The 19,830-nt window shown below is 52.6% G+C and overlaps 1 protein-coding gene across 5 annotated transcripts in view; it reads left to right on the plus strand.

The window, feature by feature from the left end:
* The window catches only part of entpd1 (ectonucleoside triphosphate diphosphohydrolase 1), a 31,961-nt gene extending 12,439 nt beyond the window's left edge, over window positions 1-19,522 (plus strand). Inside the window, exons 1-10 of one of the 5 annotated variants that reach the window (XM_033034232.1) lie at window positions 7,998-8,084; window positions 9,172-9,296; window positions 12,630-12,747; window positions 13,056-13,206; window positions 13,752-13,911; window positions 14,577-14,783; window positions 16,245-16,502; window positions 17,196-17,309; window positions 18,161-18,295; window positions 19,069-19,522. In XM_033034232.1, the coding sequence (XP_032890123.1) occupies window positions 8,021-8,084; window positions 9,172-9,296; window positions 12,630-12,747; window positions 13,056-13,206; window positions 13,752-13,911; window positions 14,577-14,783; window positions 16,245-16,502; window positions 17,196-17,309; window positions 18,161-18,295; window positions 19,069-19,281 (1,545 nt within the window). In that variant the 5' untranslated portion in view covers window positions 7,998-8,020 and the 3' untranslated portion in view covers window positions 19,282-19,522. Of the gene's footprint in view, window positions 1-7,851; window positions 8,085-8,648; window positions 8,835-9,171; window positions 9,297-12,629; window positions 12,748-13,055; window positions 13,207-13,751; window positions 13,912-14,576; window positions 14,784-16,244; window positions 16,503-17,195; window positions 17,310-18,160; window positions 18,296-19,068 lie in introns of those variants that run through there. The other 4 variants (XM_033034233.1, XM_033034234.1, XM_033034236.1 and 1 more) reach the window with 4 other exon arrangements.
* Window positions 19,523-19,830: the final 308 nt, after the last annotated feature.

The raw sequence follows: 19,830 nt of genomic DNA on the forward strand, positions 1-19,830 counted from the left end.
GCACCGTCTCCAAAACACTGGCCAGAGGCAGGACATCCAGTGGTCAGTCATTCACCTCCTGTCCTCTCAAAGCCCTTCTATTCACAAGGCCCCTGTAAAATAGAGATAGGAGGCCCCTTGTGCCTGCTCTGCCACTCAGTGACCGTGGCTGATCTTTGCCTCAGCACCATTGTTCCTTTGAGCCCTAAAAGCCATCAATCAGGTGCGTAAGCATTGCCCTCAGCAGCCACCCCTCCACCCCCAGCCCTTGGGTAGAGGAGCCTGTGAATTCACTCTGTCTGTGTACATGTAGTTCCTGGTGACTCCAGCGTCTGAATCACTGCCAAGGACAGCTCATCCCGACAGTTCCAGTCCAGGCTTGTCAGTGTTCTGTACACTTCAATAAGATCACCTCATTCTCCCAAATGAGAGCTCCAGCTTAGCCATCTCACCTCTCCCTTGTCCACAGCCCCACACTCCAGGAGTGGGTCGGGTAAACTCTCCCTGTCACCACTTCACCCTTCCCCAGGTCCAGAGAGCCAGCGCGGCATGGTGGCGCAGCGGTAGAGTTGCTGCCTTACAGTGCCAGAGATTCCAGTTCTATCCTGAATACGGGAGCTTGTCTGTATGGAGTTTGTATGTTCTCCCCGTGACCAGCGTAGGTTTTCTCCGGGATCTCCGGTTTCCTCCCACTCTCCAAAGACGTACTGGTTTGTAGGTTAATTGGCTTGGTATAATTGTAAATTATCCCCAGTAAGTGTAGGATAGTGCTAGTGTACTGGGATCGCTGGTCGGCGTGGACTCGGTGGGCCGAAGTGCCCGTTTCTGCGCTGTGTCTATAAACTAAACAAAACCAAAAAACAGGGACCACACAAAACCTGGGTCTGCCTCACCAAGCGCCACATAACTTCAGCAAGGTGTTTCTGTCCCTGATCAGCTGCCCTCTTGCCACGAAGGCCAATGTCTTGCTCGCCTTGTGAAAACTGTCCATTAACTTTGAGTAACTCGGCCACATAGACCCAACTGCTGCAGAATGGTGTCACCCCAGCCGATACACCAAAATCGTTCATCACCACCCTATCCTCCTGTGATACAATTTTCAGGAAACTCTGCACCTGTACTCCAAAATCCTCTGATCTACAACACTCCCCCACCAGGGCTCCTGCAATTTCTTCTCTCGCTACCCACAGAGCCCTCGGATATATCTGATCAGGCCCGGGAGATTTCTACCTTCGGGCATCCCCTGCAGCTCCTCATGTAGATGACTGCTTTGGTTTCCTGCTACTTACCTTCTTTCCCCTCATGTACATAATATTTTGGATTCTCCTTTATCTGCCAGTTATCTGTTGCCACATTTTTGCCCTCTTGATTTCCTTCTTCAGAATGCTCCTCAGTTGCACAGTACTTGGACATGCACCGCTGTCTGGAAACACAGAATAGTACAGCACAGGAGCGGAGCCGAACATGATGCCAAGTTAAACTAATCTACTCTGCTTTGATCCCTCCAAATCCACGTGTTGAACTAAAAACCTCTCAAACACCACTATCATATTTTCCTCCACCACCACCCCTGGCAGGGTGTTCCAGGCACCCACCACATACTGTGCAAAAAAAATACTTGCTCCACACATCTGCTTTAAACATTCCTCCCTCCTTAAAGCTGTGCCCTCGAGTATTTGACATTTCAACCTAGGGAAAAGGTTCTGACTGTCTACCCTACCTATGCCTTTTATATATTTTATATACTTGCATCAGCTAACCCCCCCCCCCCCCAGCCTTCAACATTTAAGATAAAACAATTCAAATTTGTCCAACCTCTTATAGCTAATACCCTCTAATCCATGCAGCACTCTAATAAATCTCTTCTGCACCCACTCCAAATCCTTTCTGTAATATGGTGATCAGAACAGCAAACAATGACTGCAACAAATGGGTGGTAGAGTTGCTGCCTTACAGCGCTTGCAGCGCCGGAGACCCAGGTTTGACCCCGACTACGGGTGCTGTCTGTATGGAGTTTGTATGTTCTCCCCTTGACCTGTGTGGGTTTTGTCCGAGATCTTCGGTTTCCTCTTACACTGCAAAGATATACAGGCTTGTAGGTCATTTGGCTTGGTAAATTTAAAAATTGTCCCTCGTGTGTGTAGAATAGTGTTATTATGCAGGGATTGCTGGTAAGCGCGGAGCCGGTGGGCCAAAGGGCCTGTTTCCGTGCTGTATCACTAAACTAAACTAAAATTAAACTAATATTCCAAATGCAGCCTGACCAACGTCTGATAAGGCGGCCACATGACTTCTTGACTGTTATACTCAACGCCCTGACCAACGAATGCAAACATCGGTATGTCCCTGTGAAGGACAAAAACTGAACTGGAGCCAATAAGAGGGTGTGAGAAGAATTATCTGCACAGAACCAGCTTTAACAGGGACCAAGTAAATAAAAATGTAAATAGAATTATCTCCAAAACAACTTCTAACAGGGTCCATGAAATGTCATTGGCAAGTTGGATTAAAGAAAATCCCATGCTCGAACAAGGTGCCTTCCAGAGCTAGTCCCATTTCCTCTTGTTTTTTGCCCATATCCTTTTAAACCTTTAAACACAAAGTGCTGGAGCATCTCTGAGTATCAGGCAGCGTCTCTGGGGAAATGGTCAATGTAAATAATAAACAACAGTGGAGCCTCCCTGTGATACACCTCTGGCCTCCAGTCTGAATAACACCCTCCATCGCCCACTGACTAGTTGGCCCCCAATCCAGAGGTGGAATCTTGCTCCACTCCAACATTCCCTAATGTTTTTGTTTAATAGGTCCTTCGGCCCACCGAGCCCACAGACCAGCAATCCTCGCACATTAACACTATCCCCCACACACTAGGGACATTTTCTACCCACATACCTGCACATCTGTGGAATGTGGGAGGAAACCGGAGATCCAGGAGAAAATCCATGCAGGTCACAGGGAGAACATACAGGCTGCACCTGTAGTCAGGATCGAACCCGGGTCTCTGGCGCTGTGAGGCAGCAGCTCTACTGCTGCACCGCCCATGGGATAAGTCCTTGTCTTTCCAAATTGCAGGTTTATCCCAGAATCCCCTCCAGTAACTTCCCCACCACTGACATTGGGCGCTGCACTACTTCGCTTCAATGTCCGAGGATACACTTGGTCCGATGAGAAGTGTTCATTGAAGACCTTGCCCTTCTCCTGCGGCTTCACATGTAAATGACCACACTGATCATTGGCCGGCTGCTCTCGCCCTGGTTACAGTTTTGCTGTTAATACATTGTGGAATTTCTTAGACTCCTTTCCCTTATTTGTCCAGGATATCTCTTACCTTTTTTGCCCTCTAGATTTCCTTCTTAAATGTTTGTTCCTACATTCCCTATACTCCTCAAGGGACTCCATCGATCCCACATCCCTACACCTGACCAGAGCCTCGAAATCCATTGTCAACCAAGGCTCCCCCCTACCTTCAACCTAACAGGAGCATGTTGGCTCTGAACTCTCCCTATCTCACTTGTCCGACATCCCTCTCGCTGCCAGCAGCCAGCCCCAAACAACCGTTGTAAGTTCCTGACTCATGCTATCAAAATTTGCTTCTTATAATTTTCACAAAGTAGTACAATTTATTATTTAAACTTGTGGTCTAACCATATCTCTTTCCGTAATGTCTATTCGCTGGAGTTCATAAGGTTGAGAGGGGACCTCATTGAAACTTACAGAATAATGAAAGGCAAAGGCATAAATAGTGGATGTGAAAAGGATGTTTCCACTGGTGGGAGAGTCTAGTACCAGAGGTCAAAGCCTCATCTTTTAGCAAGGTGAGAAGGAACTTCTTTAGTCAGAGGGTAGTTAATCTGTGGAACTCATTGCCACAGAAGGCTGTGGAAGCCAAGTCAGTGGATATTTTTAAGGCAGAGATAGACAAATTCTTGATTAGGATGGCTGTCAAGCGTTATGGGGAGAAGGCAGGAAAATGGGATTAGGAGGCAGAGATCAGCCGTGATTGAATGGCAGAGTAGACTTGATGGGCCGCAGGCCTAATTCTACTCATATACTTGTGAACTAGTTTAATAGAATTCTGGCCACTGGTACCAAAGTGCCCCCCACTGACTTCTGTCACTTGTCCAGCCTCATTCCCCAAGAGGAGGTTCCGGTATTTCTAGTGTCCCGTCCCCCCCCCAACATCTACATACTGATTGAGAAAACATTCCAGACGCACTGAACAAATTCTGCCACATCTAATCTCTTAACACTGTGGCAGTCCAAGTCAATATTGGGGAAGTTAAAATTGTCAACTATTATAGGCCCTATTATTCCTACACTCTGCAATCTCCCTACTTACTGAATGTTCCGCAAAATTCCACTGACTATTTGTGGACCTTTATTACAGTTCCAAAGTGACCACTCCCTTCTGTGTTTTGAAGTTCTATCCATCTTCTCACTGGACAATCCCCCAGGAATGTCCTTGCTTGCAGGGATTTAATAAATAATAACCAAACTCTGGCACCAAGTACAAGGATAGTGTGTGCAGGGAAACACCACCACTTGCAAATTCCCCCTTCCAACCCATGCGCCACCCTGCCTTGGATTATATAATGGTCACGTCATTGTAAGTGGGCCTAAGCCCACGTCTCCCTCTGGTATATCGCTGAGGGTGCGCCTTCGCCAGGAGGACTGGGCGGCTTCAGAATGTGATTCACCATCTGCTTATCAGGGCTATAAATTCTGGCCTTGCTTCCACACCCACATCATGAGAAATAAACAATAAAAAAAGGAAGGGTAATGAATGATGCAGAGAAACAGATGAACCAGGATGCAAATTGGAGGAACAGCACCAATTGGGCAACTTCCCTTTCACTTGAGAAACTTACAACTTACTGGTACAGATATTAATATTGATTTCAGTAATACAGACTCCAAGTAACCCTAGCTTTCCGTCCCTCCCCCACCCTAGTATTCCAATTAGTTGCACTGTCCTCCTGAATAATTTTACAGATTGTATGCCTCATTGTCACCTTCCCAGCTAACAATGAACTCTTGTACATCTCTTTGATCAGCAGCTGCTTTGATCTGTCTTTTCACACCTTACCCCTCCAGTCTCCCTCTCCCCTGACTGTCTGAAGAAGGGTCTTGACCCAAAACGTCACCCATTCCTTCTCTCCTGAGATGCTGCCTGTCCTGCTGTGTTACTCCAGGCTGATCAGGTGGTTTAAAGGGAACCTGAAGAATGGTTTCCTTTATGAGCCCAGGTACAGAGTGTAAGATCTGAAAGGTTAAGATAGGACGATGTACAATATTAAGGCACTGCACAAGAACTCGTCACATTACTGGAAAGATTGATTGAGTTGGAAAGGGAGTTTCCAGGAGTGATAAATCACAGCTATAAGCAAGGGCTATTTCGTTTGCAACATACAATACTGAGGGGAGGGGGGCAGAGGTGTACAGCACAGAAATAGGCCCTTCGGCCCACCTTGTCCATGACGAGCAAGTTGGCATATGGGGCTGGCCCCATTTGCCTGCATTTGGCCCCCTAAAACCTTCCTGTCCATATATCCGTCTAAATGACTCTTAAAAGTCATCCGCTTCTATAGATTCCAGATAAGGTCTACGGGAGACTTCATCGGGTGAATAGAATTCTCAGTGCTCTTCATAATGTATAGAAATAACTTTTTTCACCTATTACGCAGTCAAAAACTAGGGAAAATTAATGGGTGGAAGGATTGTTGGGGAGGATGAGGCTGTGTTCCTCCAAAGGGTGCTGTCGTTCTTAGCCGGAGGGGTGGGAGTCGCAGGGCGAGGACGAGGACTTATGAAAGAAGAGCAAGGCCACGGACTGTGCCTGATGTGAGAGTGATCCTTTCCCCATCAGCGCAAACGCTGAGTGTTCAGATTCTGTGAGTTCTTGGGGTTGAGAATTTCAAAGCTTTGCAACGGCCAAATGAGATTCCTCCTCTTTCCCAACGTAGGATTCTGACTCTTGGACTGAAGCCCTGGGCTAGCCCCACCTCCTCCCTGTTCAAATGCGATCATCCCCCATTCCTCTAGAGGGCAATGAATATTGGATTGACCTGCTATCCTCTCCTCATCAAACCCTTCTGGTGAACCTCCTGTGGACAGACTGCTGAAGGTGCAGCTCACCTCAGTAAAGTCACACTGTCCGCATTTACCACCATAACTTTTGAGACATTTGGCCAGGTACACGGATAGGACAGGTTTAGAGGGCTATGGGCCAAACGCAGGCAGGTGGGACTAGTGTAGATGGGGCATGTTGGTCGTCATGGGCAAGTTGGGATGAAGGGCCTGTTTCCACGTTGTATGACTCTGACGTCCAAGTGTGGCCTGTACTGCTGCTGCAAGGTTTGTCCACTCTGATACTGACCACGTTACACGGACCCACACGCCAGGAGCCGTCCTGACCAGCGCTCTGCCTTCTCACTGTCTTTCTGCAATTTGTACAAACTCCCAGTGTATCTGTATATACTCTGTCTCATCTTTGCCCACATTGCACTCCCTCAATGTGCAACCTTTCCTGAACCTGTCTATATCATGTTGGTCCTCACTTTCTGCATTCCCACCCACCTTTGCATCGCAGGGACGTTGTCCATAGAACAGTCTGTCATCTCTCATTAATGGAATCCCACAGTTGCACTCCGTGATCACAGCTTCCAGTGACCCACTGATCCCAACTCCACCAGTTAGCTAGTCAGCCCCAAGTCCCTGCTGACACCAATGCCCTGAACCTATTTACCATGGCACCAAAGGAGGCTATTCTGCCCACTGAGTTCATGTTAGCTCCTGGCAATGCAATCCTACTGGCCTTATCTCCCGGTAGCCCTGTGACCTATTCTCTGTCGTAGGCCAACCACTTCTTCCTGGCACTTGCCTACACAAGGAGCAATTAAAGGAATCTGGGGAGAATATGCAAACTCCACACCGTCAGCAGCCATGGTCAGGATTGAACAAGTGTGAAGAGGGGTCCCGACCCAAAACCTCATCTATCCATGTTCTCCAGAGACGCTGCCTGAACCGCTGAGTTACTCCAACCCTGTGTCTTTTTCATGATTGAACCCGTGTGTCTGGAGATGTGAGACAGCAGCAATCTGTACAACTGCCTGTAGCCATAAGAGACTGCAGATGTTAGTTTATAAAAAATGAGACACAAAGTGCTGCAGTAACTCAGTTGATCAGCCAGCATCTCTGGAGAACATGGATAGGTGACATTTCGAGACCTTTCTTCAGACCTATTGTGAAGGTGGAGAAAGCTGGAAGAGAGGAGGGGCAGGTCGTGAAACCAGAGGAATGAATTGTGAAGCCAGAGGAATGAACGTATGTGGAGGTGGAAATGGGGGCAGGTCGAGGTGGGGCAATGGGAAGAGGGTGATGGTGGGGATGTTATGGTTAGTTACCTGGAATCGGAGAATACCACGTTCATGCCGTTGGGTTGTGAGCTACCCATGTGGAATTGGAGGTGCTGTTCCCACAGATTGTGCGTGATCTCATTTTGGCAGTGGGTGAGGCCCAGGACAGAGAGGTCAGTGTGGGAATGGGAAGGGAAATTGAATGGTTCGTGTAACCGGGAGATCCTGCCCCCTCCCCTCGGGCCTAGGGTGATCGGGCGCAGGTGTTGACCGCGTCCACGCTTTGTCTCGTTGTCGCCGATGACCCGGTCCAACGGCCTTCGTGGCAGCTGAGGGATGTTGTGGAAAACCCGCCGTCCGCCCTGCCCTCACATCAAATAAATCTCCTCATAAACTACCACACCCCCCCCCCCCACCCCCCCCGGCTAACGGTCACCCTCCCTCCCCGCGCGGTCTTGGCCCGGATAGCGACCGTTGGCCGAGGTGGAGCGACGGCGGGAGCGCGCGGGCCCGGGTCAAGGGTCCCGGGAGCGCGCTCATCAGGCGGCGCGCCCAACGGTCCGGGAGCGCGCAGACCCGGGTTAAGGGCCCCCGGCGGGAGGAGTGGGGGCGCCGGGCCGGCCAGGCCATGGCTACCTGGGCGGAGGGACGGACCTGGGAGAGCCGTGCTCTCCCGCTGGGCGCGGATGGCGACGGTGACCCGCAGGGGCGGCCCCGGCCTCAAGTTCAGGCCGCGCCCCGACGCTGGGGGTGAGTGTGGGTCCGGCCCGGGGCCTCCACATCGCGGGGACAGCCCGCGACTCCCTCGGTGTCATCCCGGCCCAGGGCAGCTTGAGGCCGAGGGTCCCTCGTGAACCCTGCCCGTTCCCCTCGTCAGCCCGTCCTCTGCCACATTGCCCTCTCCTCAGCCCTGCCCCCTCCGCTATCTGCCGTCTCCCCTGCCCCCTGGACAGTCCCCTCCTCCCCACTCTAACCCAAAGATACTAGAGGAACTCCTCTAGTATCTTTGCTTAAACCTGCCCCCACCTCTCCAACCCAATCCCCACCCACGCAACCCCTCTGCCCTGTCACCTGCCCCCCCCCCCCTCCTCCCTCTTCCCAATGTCCTGTCTCCTGCCTCCTCCTCCACCCAGTTCCCTACCTTGCCCCCTCCCCTGTCACCCACCCCTTCTCCCTGCCAATCCCCCCTGGCCAGTCTCCTTCCCTGTTCTCTGACCTGCCCACCAGCATTTCTCTGAAGAAGGGTCTCAACCCAAAACGTCACTCATTCCTTCTCTCCACAGAAGTTCACTGACCCGCTGAGTTTCTGCAGCACTGTGTCGATTTTCGGTGTAAACCAGCATCTGCAGTTCCTTCCTACACCCCTCCTCCTAGACTAATACTGAGAATTACAAAGAGTGAACACTGGGAATGTTTTCCCAAACTGGAGGTGTATAGAGCTCGAGTGCAGAGGGTTAGGATCTTTCAAGGTGATCTGAGGAAGAATCTATTCACCCAGAGGTTGGTTGAGACCTGTTGTGCACATATATGGTAAAGGAAGAGACTCACAATGTTTAATGTACCTGAACCACCAAGGCAGAGACGACCAGGCGCCAGCGGTAAATGGAGAAACAAGTAACTGCAGATGCTGGTTTATACCAAAGATCGACACAAAGTGCTGGAGGGACTCAGCGGCTCAGGCAGCATCTTGGGGACTGCGGGGGAGGGGGGGGGGCAAACAGCAGGCCCAGCTCCTGCTTCCTTCGGCCAGGAACAGGGATCCAGTGCGGGGGAAGAGCTGACGGGCATGGCTGGGCCGAGGCGCTGTCCCTTTTGTTGATGCCTCCTCTTTTTGCAGGAGTGAAGAGGCAGTCATGGTTGCAGCGCCCACTGCTGTATGTCGGCATCCTGCTGCTGGTGGTGGTTGTGGTGCTGGTCGCGGTGACGGTGATACAGACCGCGCCAGTGCCACAGAAACTGAAGGTAATGCAGCCCTTCCGTCGCTCCCTCGATACTGCCTCTCGGTCCGCTGCAGTCCCTGAACCTGTGCCCTGCACTCTGGTGGCACAGGGCAGGTAGTGTGTTGGAGCCTCCTGGGCATGTGTTTCTGTAGATGCCACATACTGCACCCACCCACACGCTGCACCCACCCACACGCTGCACCCACCCACACACTGCACCCACACACACTGCGCACACACACACTGCGCACACACACACACTGCGCACACACACTGCACCTACACACACACGCTGCTCACACACACTGCACCCACACACACACTGCACCCACACACACACTACACACACACACTGCACCCACACACACTGCGCACCCACACACACACACACTGCGCACCCACACACACACACACTGCGCACCCACACACACACCACATCCACACTGCTCACACACACACTGCTCACACACACTGCACCCGCTCACACACACACTGCGCCCACACACACACTGCACCCACACACACACAGCACACACACACACACAGCACCCACACACACACACACTGCACCCCCACACACAGCACCCACACACACAGCACCCACACACACACACTGCACCCCCACACACACACAGCACACACACTGCACCCACCCACACACACTGCACCCACACACACACTGCACCCACCCACACACACACTGCACCCACCCACACACACACTGCACCCACAGACACACGCACACTGCAGCCACAGACACACACATTGCACACACACATACACTGCACCCACAGACACACACACACTGCTCCCACACATACACTGCTCACACACATACACTGCACCAACAGACACATCACATCCACACACACTGCAACCGCACACACATATACACATATTGTGTATAAAAATTTATATAAATCACCCCTGAAACTCGATATGAAGAAGACTTGCACATTTTTTTATTAAATTAGAGAAAAACCGGGAAAATGTCGGGAATTTTTTAGTCCAATCAAAGCACATTTAACATTGATTTGTCTGCCAGTTGGCCAATCACGCGCTTTGTTTCAGGCTAGCACACAAAATGGCCAAGGGGGCTTCACAGATGCCTGTTTTACTGGAGATTCCGATTTGTTGTTCTGTGGAATAAATGTCGTGGAAGCTTGCAGCAGGTAATTGTATTTAATGGGAAAAGCATTAAAAAGGCTGAAGAAAGTGCTGCGAAGTGGATTAAAATGCAAGAAAGCCTTCAAAGTCCCTGCTGATGTGCTGGAACACAAAGAAGGCCCCCATGAATCAACTAACTGAAAGGTAAGACTAAAGTCTGAATTTATGAAAATCTATCTGTATGGACTTTAATTAATTTCACCCTTCATTCATTCATTCCTTATTCATTCATTCACTCACTCACTTATTCATTCATTCATTCATTCATGAAATTGAGGGCCTAAACTATAACACAGTCAATTAAACATTGTCACTAATGCCAGCTTGTTGTAGAGTAATAAGTCTTTAACAAATAATCTCGGAGCTGCCTGCGAAAACGTACCGGGAAAAAGTGCTCCGACCGCAGGACCTAGGTACTCGCGGTAAAGAGCGATCGATATCCCTCCGTTTTTCTCCCGTTATCGGGGTCTGAAAACGACCGCTACAGACGGCACTATGTACAGCCTCCCCCCCCCACCCCTGCCCGCCCGCGGAGATGATCCGTGGCTCCGCGATCGCGAATCGGCCGCTTATTAATTGAGACCGCGGCTTCACTTTACTGCGAGTACCTAGGCCCCGCGGTCGGAGCACTTTTTCCTGGTAAGTTTTCGCAGGCAGTTCCGAGATTATTTGTTAAAGACTTATTACTCTACAACAGGCTGGCATTAGTGACAATGTTTAATTGACTGTGTTATAGTTTAGGCTCTCAATTTCATGAATGAATGAATGAATGAGTGAGTGAATGAATAAATAAGGAATTAATGAATGAATTAATTAATTTATTCACATTATAAAAGGGTGCAATTAAATTAATTAAAGTCCATACAGATAGATTTTCATAAATTCAGACTTTAGTCTTACCTTTCAGTTAGTTGATTCATGGGGGCCTTATTTGTGTTCCAGGACATCAGCAGGGACTTTGAAGGCTTTCTTGCACTTTAATCCACTTCGCAGCACTTTCTTCAGCCTTTTTAATGCTTTTCCCACAAAATACAATTACCTGCTGCAAATTTCCACGACATTTATTCCACAGAACAACACATCGGAATCTCCAGTAAAACAGGCATCTGTGAAGCCCCCTTAGCCATTTTGTGTGCTAGCCTGAAACAACGCGTGTGATTGGCCAACTGGCAGACAACTCAATGTTAAATGTGCTTTGATTGGACTAAAAAATTCCCGACATTTTTCCGGTTTTTCTCTAATTTAATAAAAATGTGCAAGTCTTCTTCATATCGAGTTTCAGGGGTGATTTATATAATTGTTTTTACACAATATGTGAAAATTTCATGTAGTTTGGTGACTGCTTCTTCTTGTAGGATTCCGGCAGTGTAGACGCTGCTAAGCGTATTACTGCCCACCACAGGTCAAAGTTTGAACTAAATTCTTACATACAGTCCTGTAACTTGCAGGAATTGAAGAACAGCCCTGGATATCAGTTGATGTTTCTCACTGTGTCCAATCAAAGATAAAACAGAAAAAGCCTCAACTCCAAGTCCTGTCAGTCTAACAAACAATACTTTTCTTTCTACCCTATACTTTTTACATTCTAGGGAAACATGCTTAACTGTCTCATTACTCCCACATTCACACAAGCCAGAAAGGTTTGGTGACTTGGGTCACGAAATCCTATTTCTAGACACATTTTTGATGCTCGGCCCACAGCCTAACTGGCCCACATAAACGCTGCAGTCATTGCATAGGTGATGACTGGGTGCAGGCAGCTGCCAATCCGGGGGCTGTTTTGCCCTGAATGGTATGGATGGTAAAAATGTCGTTCAATTGACTACACTGTCTGGCATACCTGCACAGAGGGGCAGCCGCACAACGCCTTCACTGAGCCACACCGTCACCATGCCTCGTGCTGGTTGGGACCACGTCCTGATCCCCCTCCCCACTGCGGGGACCCTGACCAGGACACGATGTTAGCCTCTCTACACGTTCTCAGAGACAAGGATGGGCAGGAAATGTTGCCCCCTGTAGCCACTCACTGACCCGTAGACTGAATATTAAACAAGGCCGGGGTGCCGCAGGGTCCTGGTGCCCGCTGGCAGAGGGCCGGGGTGCCGCGGGGTCCTAGTGCCCACTGCTCCATACACAGTGTCGGAGGGCCGCGAGGCCCTGGTGCCCGCTGACATGTCTCTGTCCACAGTATGGCGTGGTCCTGGACGCGGGCTCCTCACACACGGCGCTCTTCATCTACCATTGGCCGGCGGAGAAGATGAACGACACTGGACTAGTGAAGCAGTTGGGGTCCTGCAGCGTGAAGGGTAAGGCTGGCCTGGAGTAACGCTGGGGCCCTGAAGCTGGCCAATGTGACCGTGCTATTCGCCTCCTTTTGCCCCTGCAATCTCACACCCCTCCCTCTCCCCTCCCCAGCAACCTTACTCCTCTACCTCATCCACCTCCCTCCCGCCCCTGCTCTCTGTTCTCCCCCCCCCCCCCCCCCCCCCCATCGCACTACCCCTCCGTGCTCTCTCACACCCCCCGCTCTCTCACACCCCCGCTCCCTCCCTCCCTCCACAATCTGCCCCGTCCGCAGCGATGCCCGGTTCTCATTGCGTCCTCCCGTCACCAGGTCCGGGGATCTCCAGTTACTGGACGGAGGTGGAGAGGGCCGGACCCTCGCTGCAAGCCTGTCTGGACAAGGCGATGGAGAGTATTCCCGCCCAGCAGCACACTGAGACCCCAGTGTACCTGGGCGCCACGGCCGGCTTGCGTCTGCTGAGGTCAGACTCCACCCGGGGACGAGGGAGAGACTAGAGAGAGACCTCGTGTGTAACCTAGTCTATACCTGGAATGAGCTGCCAGAGAAAACTAGAGAAACGGTCAGATATATGGACAGGAGGGGTTAGACGGCGGTGGGCCAAATATAGGCAGATCGCAGCAGCCCAGTATGCCAACTTGGTCTGCATATGCAAGACGAGCCGAAGGGTCTGTTTCTGTGCTGTGCTGTATGACTATCGCCAGGGTCTGAGAATGTTGCATTTGTGGTTCGGGAGCTGCAGTGTAGCCTGTAAATCGAACAGTTTAAACTCCCTGCAACTGCAAGGAATGGCCAGAAAGGAGGGCGAATGGAGAGTTAACAGCTTCCCGGATGGAAGCTCAGAGTTCCCACTCGGCCTGCACGGTGATCGATCTGTGGGTGCTTCCTCGTACTGTCCAGCCTCTGAGCACTGAATGTGGTGCACTGTGTGATGGGTGGATAAGGAAGGGGGCTTCCCTGCCTATCAAAGACCCCCCTCACTGTAACGGCTCTCTCTGTTGTTTACAGGCTACAGAACCACGTTCAGGCAGAGAAGCTGCTACATGCCGTGGAACAATTCATCCACACGTATCCGTTTGATTTCCAGGGAGCTCGGATCATCAGTGGGTTGGATGAGGGGGCTTTCGGATGGATCACCATCAACTACCTGATGGGGAACCTGCAGCAGGTGAACTCCCGTCCCCGTGTCTCTGAAACACCCACCTCTCTCCCTGAAACAACCCACTCCCCCATCCCTGAGGCACCCTCCCCCATCCCCGAAACACCTACCGACCCCCAGCCTCCCTGAAACACCGCCCCCCCCCCCCCCCCCCCCCCACGGCCTGGCCCCGAGATATCCACTATCTACCCCACCCACGAGTCCCCGGACAACGCAGGGCGTGGGTGTTTGTCAGAAGGTGGACGGATGGGAAAGGACGGGCGCATGCACGAGGGAGGAGGGGGTCTGGGAGGGCGAGGGGGGTCTGTGTGAGGAAGGGTGTGTGGAGACTCCATCCATGGGAGGGGTGGCTGTGGGTGAGGGAGGGGGGTCTGGGAGGGAGGGGGGGTATGGGAGATGGAGGGGTGCAGGGACCTGTCCATGGGAGGAGTGTGGGTGGGGAAGAGGATGCGAGCGATTGGGGGTTGAGCGGGAAGGGGGGGGGGGGGGGAGTGTGGGAGCGGAGGCCCCATCCGCGGGTGGGTGGGCTGCTTTGCCTCAGTGAGGAATGGAGTTTGCTGAGTGCCCCTCTCCTAACCCTGCCCCCTGCCCCTCTTGCCTCCTGACCGTGCCCCCCCACCTCTGCCTCTTGCACCCTGCTCCTGCCTCCTGACCCTGCCTCTTGCCCTCTGCAGGACACGGCCGGGGAACCAGACACCCTGGGTGCGCTGGACCTGGGCGGGGGGTCCACACAGATCACCTTCGTTCCTGACCGGGAGGTACAAGCACCGGAAAACGCCATGCACTTCCGCCTGTACGGGAGGGACTACAACATGTACACCCACAGCTTCCTGTGTTACGGCAAGGACCAGGCCCTGAAGATGTTGATGCAGAATCTCATGGTAGGCAGCGGGCAGCACAGGAGGCCGCGGTGGACAGTACTGGCACTGACGGGGCACTAACCAGGACATGGACCGGGGACAAGTGCTGCTTATACAACATAGAACAGTACAGCACAAGAACTCGCCCTTCTGTGCTGAATACGATGCCGTTAACTCTTATCTGCCCACGCATAATCCACATCCTCCCACCCTCTGCATATCCATGTGATTATCCAAACGTCTCTTAAATGCCACTGTCGTATCTGCCTCCACCACCACCACCACCACCCTGATAGCGCGTTCCAGGCATTCACCAACAAGTAAAAAAACCTGCCCTGCACATCTCCTTTAAGCTTTGCCCCACCCACCTTGTAGCCATGTGCTCTAGTATTTGGGTTTTTTTCGGTACTGGGAGAAGGTTCTAACTGTCGACTTGTGTCTCCAGCGGTGGGTTCCAAACATCCATCACCCTCCACACCAGGGTAGAAAGTTCAAACTAAACCTCTTGCACATTACACCTACTCTTGCCTGGTTACAGACACTGAGGGAAGAGGCTCACTGCAATCTACACTGTGCACACCCCTCATCATTCCTTTACTCCCCTCAGTACCTCTGCACCTTCTCGTTCCAATAAACCATTGGGTCTGAAAGTTGCTACGACATGTTACAGTTGTACAAGACATTGGAGAAGGCTACACTTTGAGTATAGTGTTGAGTTTTGGCCACTCTGCTACAGGAAGGACGTCATTAAGCTGTAAAGAGTGCAGAGAAGATTTGCGAGGATGTTGCCAGCATTTGAGGGCCTGAGCTATCGGGGCAGATTGGGCAGTCTAGAGCTTTTATTCTTTGGAGTGCAGAAGGATGAGGGGTGATCTTATAGGGGTGGATCAAATTATGAGAGGAATAGATGTGGCAAATGCAGTCTTTTGCCCAGACTACAGGAATCAAGAACCAGAGGATATAGGTTTAAGGTGAGAGGGGAAAGATTCAATAGGAACCTGATGGGCAACTTTTTCACACAGGGTATATGGAACAAGCTAGCAGGGGAGGTAGTTGAGGCAGGTACAATAACATTTAAAATACATTTTGACAGGTACGCATATAGAAACGTTTTGAGGGATATGGAGTTTGCTTCCCATAATTTGCTCTCCCACCTACCATTGTTATCGTACAAAATTATGATCTGGTGAGTAGGGAAAAACTAGATTAGTGGCAGCAGAAACAAGAGGCATATGTCTAATGTGAGGAGAGAGATGTTGGGAGGGATCTGAGGAAAATTCTTCTCACTCAGAGAGGAACTGCCTTGCCACAGATTCTCAGTGTGAAGAAGGGGCTCGACCCTAAACATCACCTATTCCTTTTCTCCAGAGATGCTGCCTGTCCCGCTGAGTTACTCCAGCTTGTTGTGTCTATCTATGGTTTAAACCTGCATCTGCAGTTCCTTCCTACACATTGCTTCATGCCCCACTTTGCCTCTTCCAGGTGCCGGACCAGGGGACCATTCGCAATCCCTGCTTCAACCTAGGGTACGAGAAATCCATCAACGTGTCGGACTTCTTCAACAGTCCGTGTACACCGGGCACGGCCCGCAGCTGGAACCAGACCCTCAGGGTGGTGGGCACTGGCGACTCGCGGCAGTGCGGCCTGCAAGTGCGTGCTCTCCTCAACCACAGCGCCTGCAGCTGGACCAGCTGCTCCTTCAACGGGTTGTACCAGCCCCCAGTCTGGGGCAACTTTGGGGTCAGTATCAGCATCTGACCTCGTTGTCAATGGGGTTGTGGGGTCAGCCCAGAGTCAGTAGGGAGTGGGAGGTCGTGGGGTCATCCTGTGGTCAGCGGATCGGGGGAGATCATGGGGGCAGCCCAAGGGTCAGTAGGGAGTCGTGATGTCAACCCAGGGCCGTGGTGTCAGCTCATGGTCAGTGGTGGGTTGCGGGGTCAGCCCAGGGTCGGTGGGGTCAGCCTGGTTCAATCTTAGGGTTGTAGGGTTATCCCAGGGTCAAAGGGGGCGGTCTTGCGGTCAGCCCGGGGTCGTGGGCTCAGTCCGTGGGGTCAGCTGGGAGTCATGAGGTCAGCCCAATCTGTGGGGGTTCATGGGGTCAACAGGATTCGCAGACCTTTTTCACTTTGCCAGTCACAGTGCAGAACGTAGTGCTAATGACCATCTGCTACGGAGACCGGGGTTCAGTCCTGACCTTGCTGTCTGTGTGGATTTGGCATGTTCTCCCTGCGATTACGTTTCCCCCCACATCAGACGTGTGTCCTGAGGTTTACATAGCTGCTGTATACTGCCCCGTGAGTGGGTGAGGGGAGAAGGTGGGAGTCAATGGGTCAGAGTGGATGGGCACTAGAAGGCTAGAACGGGTGTAATGGGCCGAAGGGCCTGTTTCCATGGGGTTAAGCAGCTCCTCATCTCCCTCCCTCCCTCCCTCAGGCCTTCTCGGCGTATTACTTTGTGACGGCATTCTTCAACAAGGGGCAGCAGAGGCAGTCGCTGAGTGAGTTGAAGGAGGCGGTGGAGAAATTCTGCAGTATGTCCTGGGCCAAGGTACGTGACGGATCCGCGGCTGCGGGCCCCTGTTGGGGAGAGCCCGGCCCCAGGCCCCTGTTTAGTTTAGTTTAGAGATTCTGCTCACCGAGTCCGCACAGACCAGCGATCCCTGCACATTAACACTATCCTACACACACTAGTGACAATTTACACTTATACCAAGCTACGCCAATTTACCTACAAACCTGTACCTCCTTGGACGTCAGACCTGTACGGCCTGTTGGGGAAGAGTCCGGCTTCGGGCCCTTGGGGAGTTGGAGGGAGACAGAGTGAGGCTCTGGGATCCAGGGGGCGGGGGCTGGGGTGGTGATGGAGAGAATATATCCTTCATTCCCAGCGTTGCTGTCACACCCTCCAGACATGGACAGTTTGCCAAGATCCTCACTTTCCTCGGATATCTTCCCAGAATCCATCTGCAGTTTTTTGACTGTTTTTTGGTGAAAGGGTCTGATTGACGATTTGGAAAGGATTGGGCAAATTAAGGACCGCCGGCTGGCCTGGAGGTCGGGTCATGTTCATCGTGTTGTTGAGGAGGTTACATAGGGGCAGGGTGAGGGTGGGACATTGGGTGTTGTCTACATGGCCCTGAAATTAACCCAGGCATGACCTTGCCCTGGGATGTAGCTGGACTGAGCAGGCAGACAGACCCGTCTCCCATTTCCCCCCCTCTCTCCACCTCCTTACCACTCCCCCTCCCTTCACCTTCTTTCTCCCCTTACCTCCTCTCTCCCTCCACCCCCTTGCCTCTACCCCTACCCTTTACTCCCCACCCCCATCGTAAGGACTGCCTGCGGGCTGGGTCGGGAGAAGCGGGTTAAGGTGACCACTCGCCCCCGTGTTTACTGCAGGCCACATCCGTCTACAACATCAAGGAGCGCTACTTGAGCGAGAACTGTTTCTCGGGACACTATGTCCTCGCCCTGTTAATCAGCGGCTACAACTTCAGCGCCGCCACCTGGGACTCCATCCAGTTCATTAAGAAGGTGGGTGTGACTGTGTGTCAGTGAGAGCGTGTGAGAAACAGTGAGTGAGAGAGTATGTGAGAGTGAGTGAGTGTGTCCCTCCCCCGTCCCCAGACCAGTCCTTTACCTTTCACTCACAATGTCCGTGCCGAACAAGATGCCAACTTCAACTGATCTCCAGCATAACGCCGGATTCACGACCCTCCTACACGGGATCGTGTAGAGCTCGCCCCCACCAACCTCCGAGACGGACCTGTTTCCCCTTACTCCGGGCGCTCCCCTCCCCCCGTCCTTACTCCCTGCGACCCGGGTTACCTGTCCCACTTAGGAGACCTAAACAGCAACCTCTGGTGAACTTGCTCTCCACCCAAAAAAAAAATCATGGTTGAGGTGACCTGCAACCTCCTACCACCTCTCACGCATATGTTGAAAACCTTCCTCGACTATGAAGAAAACCGGCTTCGACTAGACCTGCGACAAAAATATTATCGAATTTAAAAACGGCAACCTATTTTTGGTCGAGGCCGGTTTTAATCATGATGAAAAAATAGCAGCAATCTAGATGAAGCCTCGACCACGCGGAAACCACTTTCGACCATTAGGGAGAGTGACCAAAACCTCCGGTGACCTCATGGAAACCTTGAGTGGCGGGCAAGGTCACCAGAGGTTGCTGTTTAGGTCTCCTAAGTGGGACAGGGGCTTAACCGGAACCCTCTCCCTCTTCCAATGACCCGGCGACCACCCCACCCCCCTCCCCCCCCGCGGCGGTGACTGACGCTCTCCTCCGTTTGCAGATCAAGGGCTCGGACGCAGGTTGGACCCTGGGCTACATGCTGAACCTGACCAACATGATCCCGGCCGAGGGGCGGCGGCCCAAGCCCCTGAGCTCCACCTCCTTCCTCTCCATCCTCGTCGTCTTCTCAATCGCCGCCCTCCTGCTGCTGCTCGCCGTCTTCCTGCTGGCTCACCGGAGGATATCCCGGGAGCGCCAGATGCTCCTGACCTAGGCCGCGCCGAGCCGCCTGACCCTCACCCAGTGTTTGCGTGCCCGGGGAAATGGGCAGCAAGGGGGCAGGGTTCAGGCGCAGGGTGGCCCTGGAGCCCGGTCGCTGCCGCTCCCTGCCTGGGCCTCGGCAGCAGGTCGGTCAGGGCAGCTCAGGGGCCGATCGTCCTGAGGGTCAGTTTCCCTTCTATCTCGGGGGGGGGGGGGGGTCACCTCCCCTTCCTGCCGTCTGTCCCTAACCCCCCCGCCCCAGCCGTCTGTCCCTAACCCCCCCGCCCCAGCCGTCTGTCCCTAACCCCCCCCCCCCCCCTCCCTCATCTCTCCCCTGCCCCCTCCCCACCACCAGCATCATCCCCAAACCCAATCACTTCACAGCTCTGCTCCCCAGCCCTGCCCAAAGATCCTCCGCTATAGGATCTTTGGCCCTGCCTGTTCCCCACATACCCCGCCCATGAGCTCCGGGAGGGGAGGGGGGGGGGGAGGGGGAGGGGGGGGAGGGGGTTTGAAGAGTCCAGGAGCAGCCAATTAATCGACATTCCATGCGTCCATCCCC

This window comes from Amblyraja radiata, chromosome 15 (assembly GCF_010909765.2).
Source record: "Amblyraja radiata isolate CabotCenter1 chromosome 15, sAmbRad1.1.pri, whole genome shotgun sequence".
NCBI lineage: Eukaryota > Metazoa > Chordata > Chondrichthyes > Rajiformes > Rajidae > Amblyraja > Amblyraja radiata.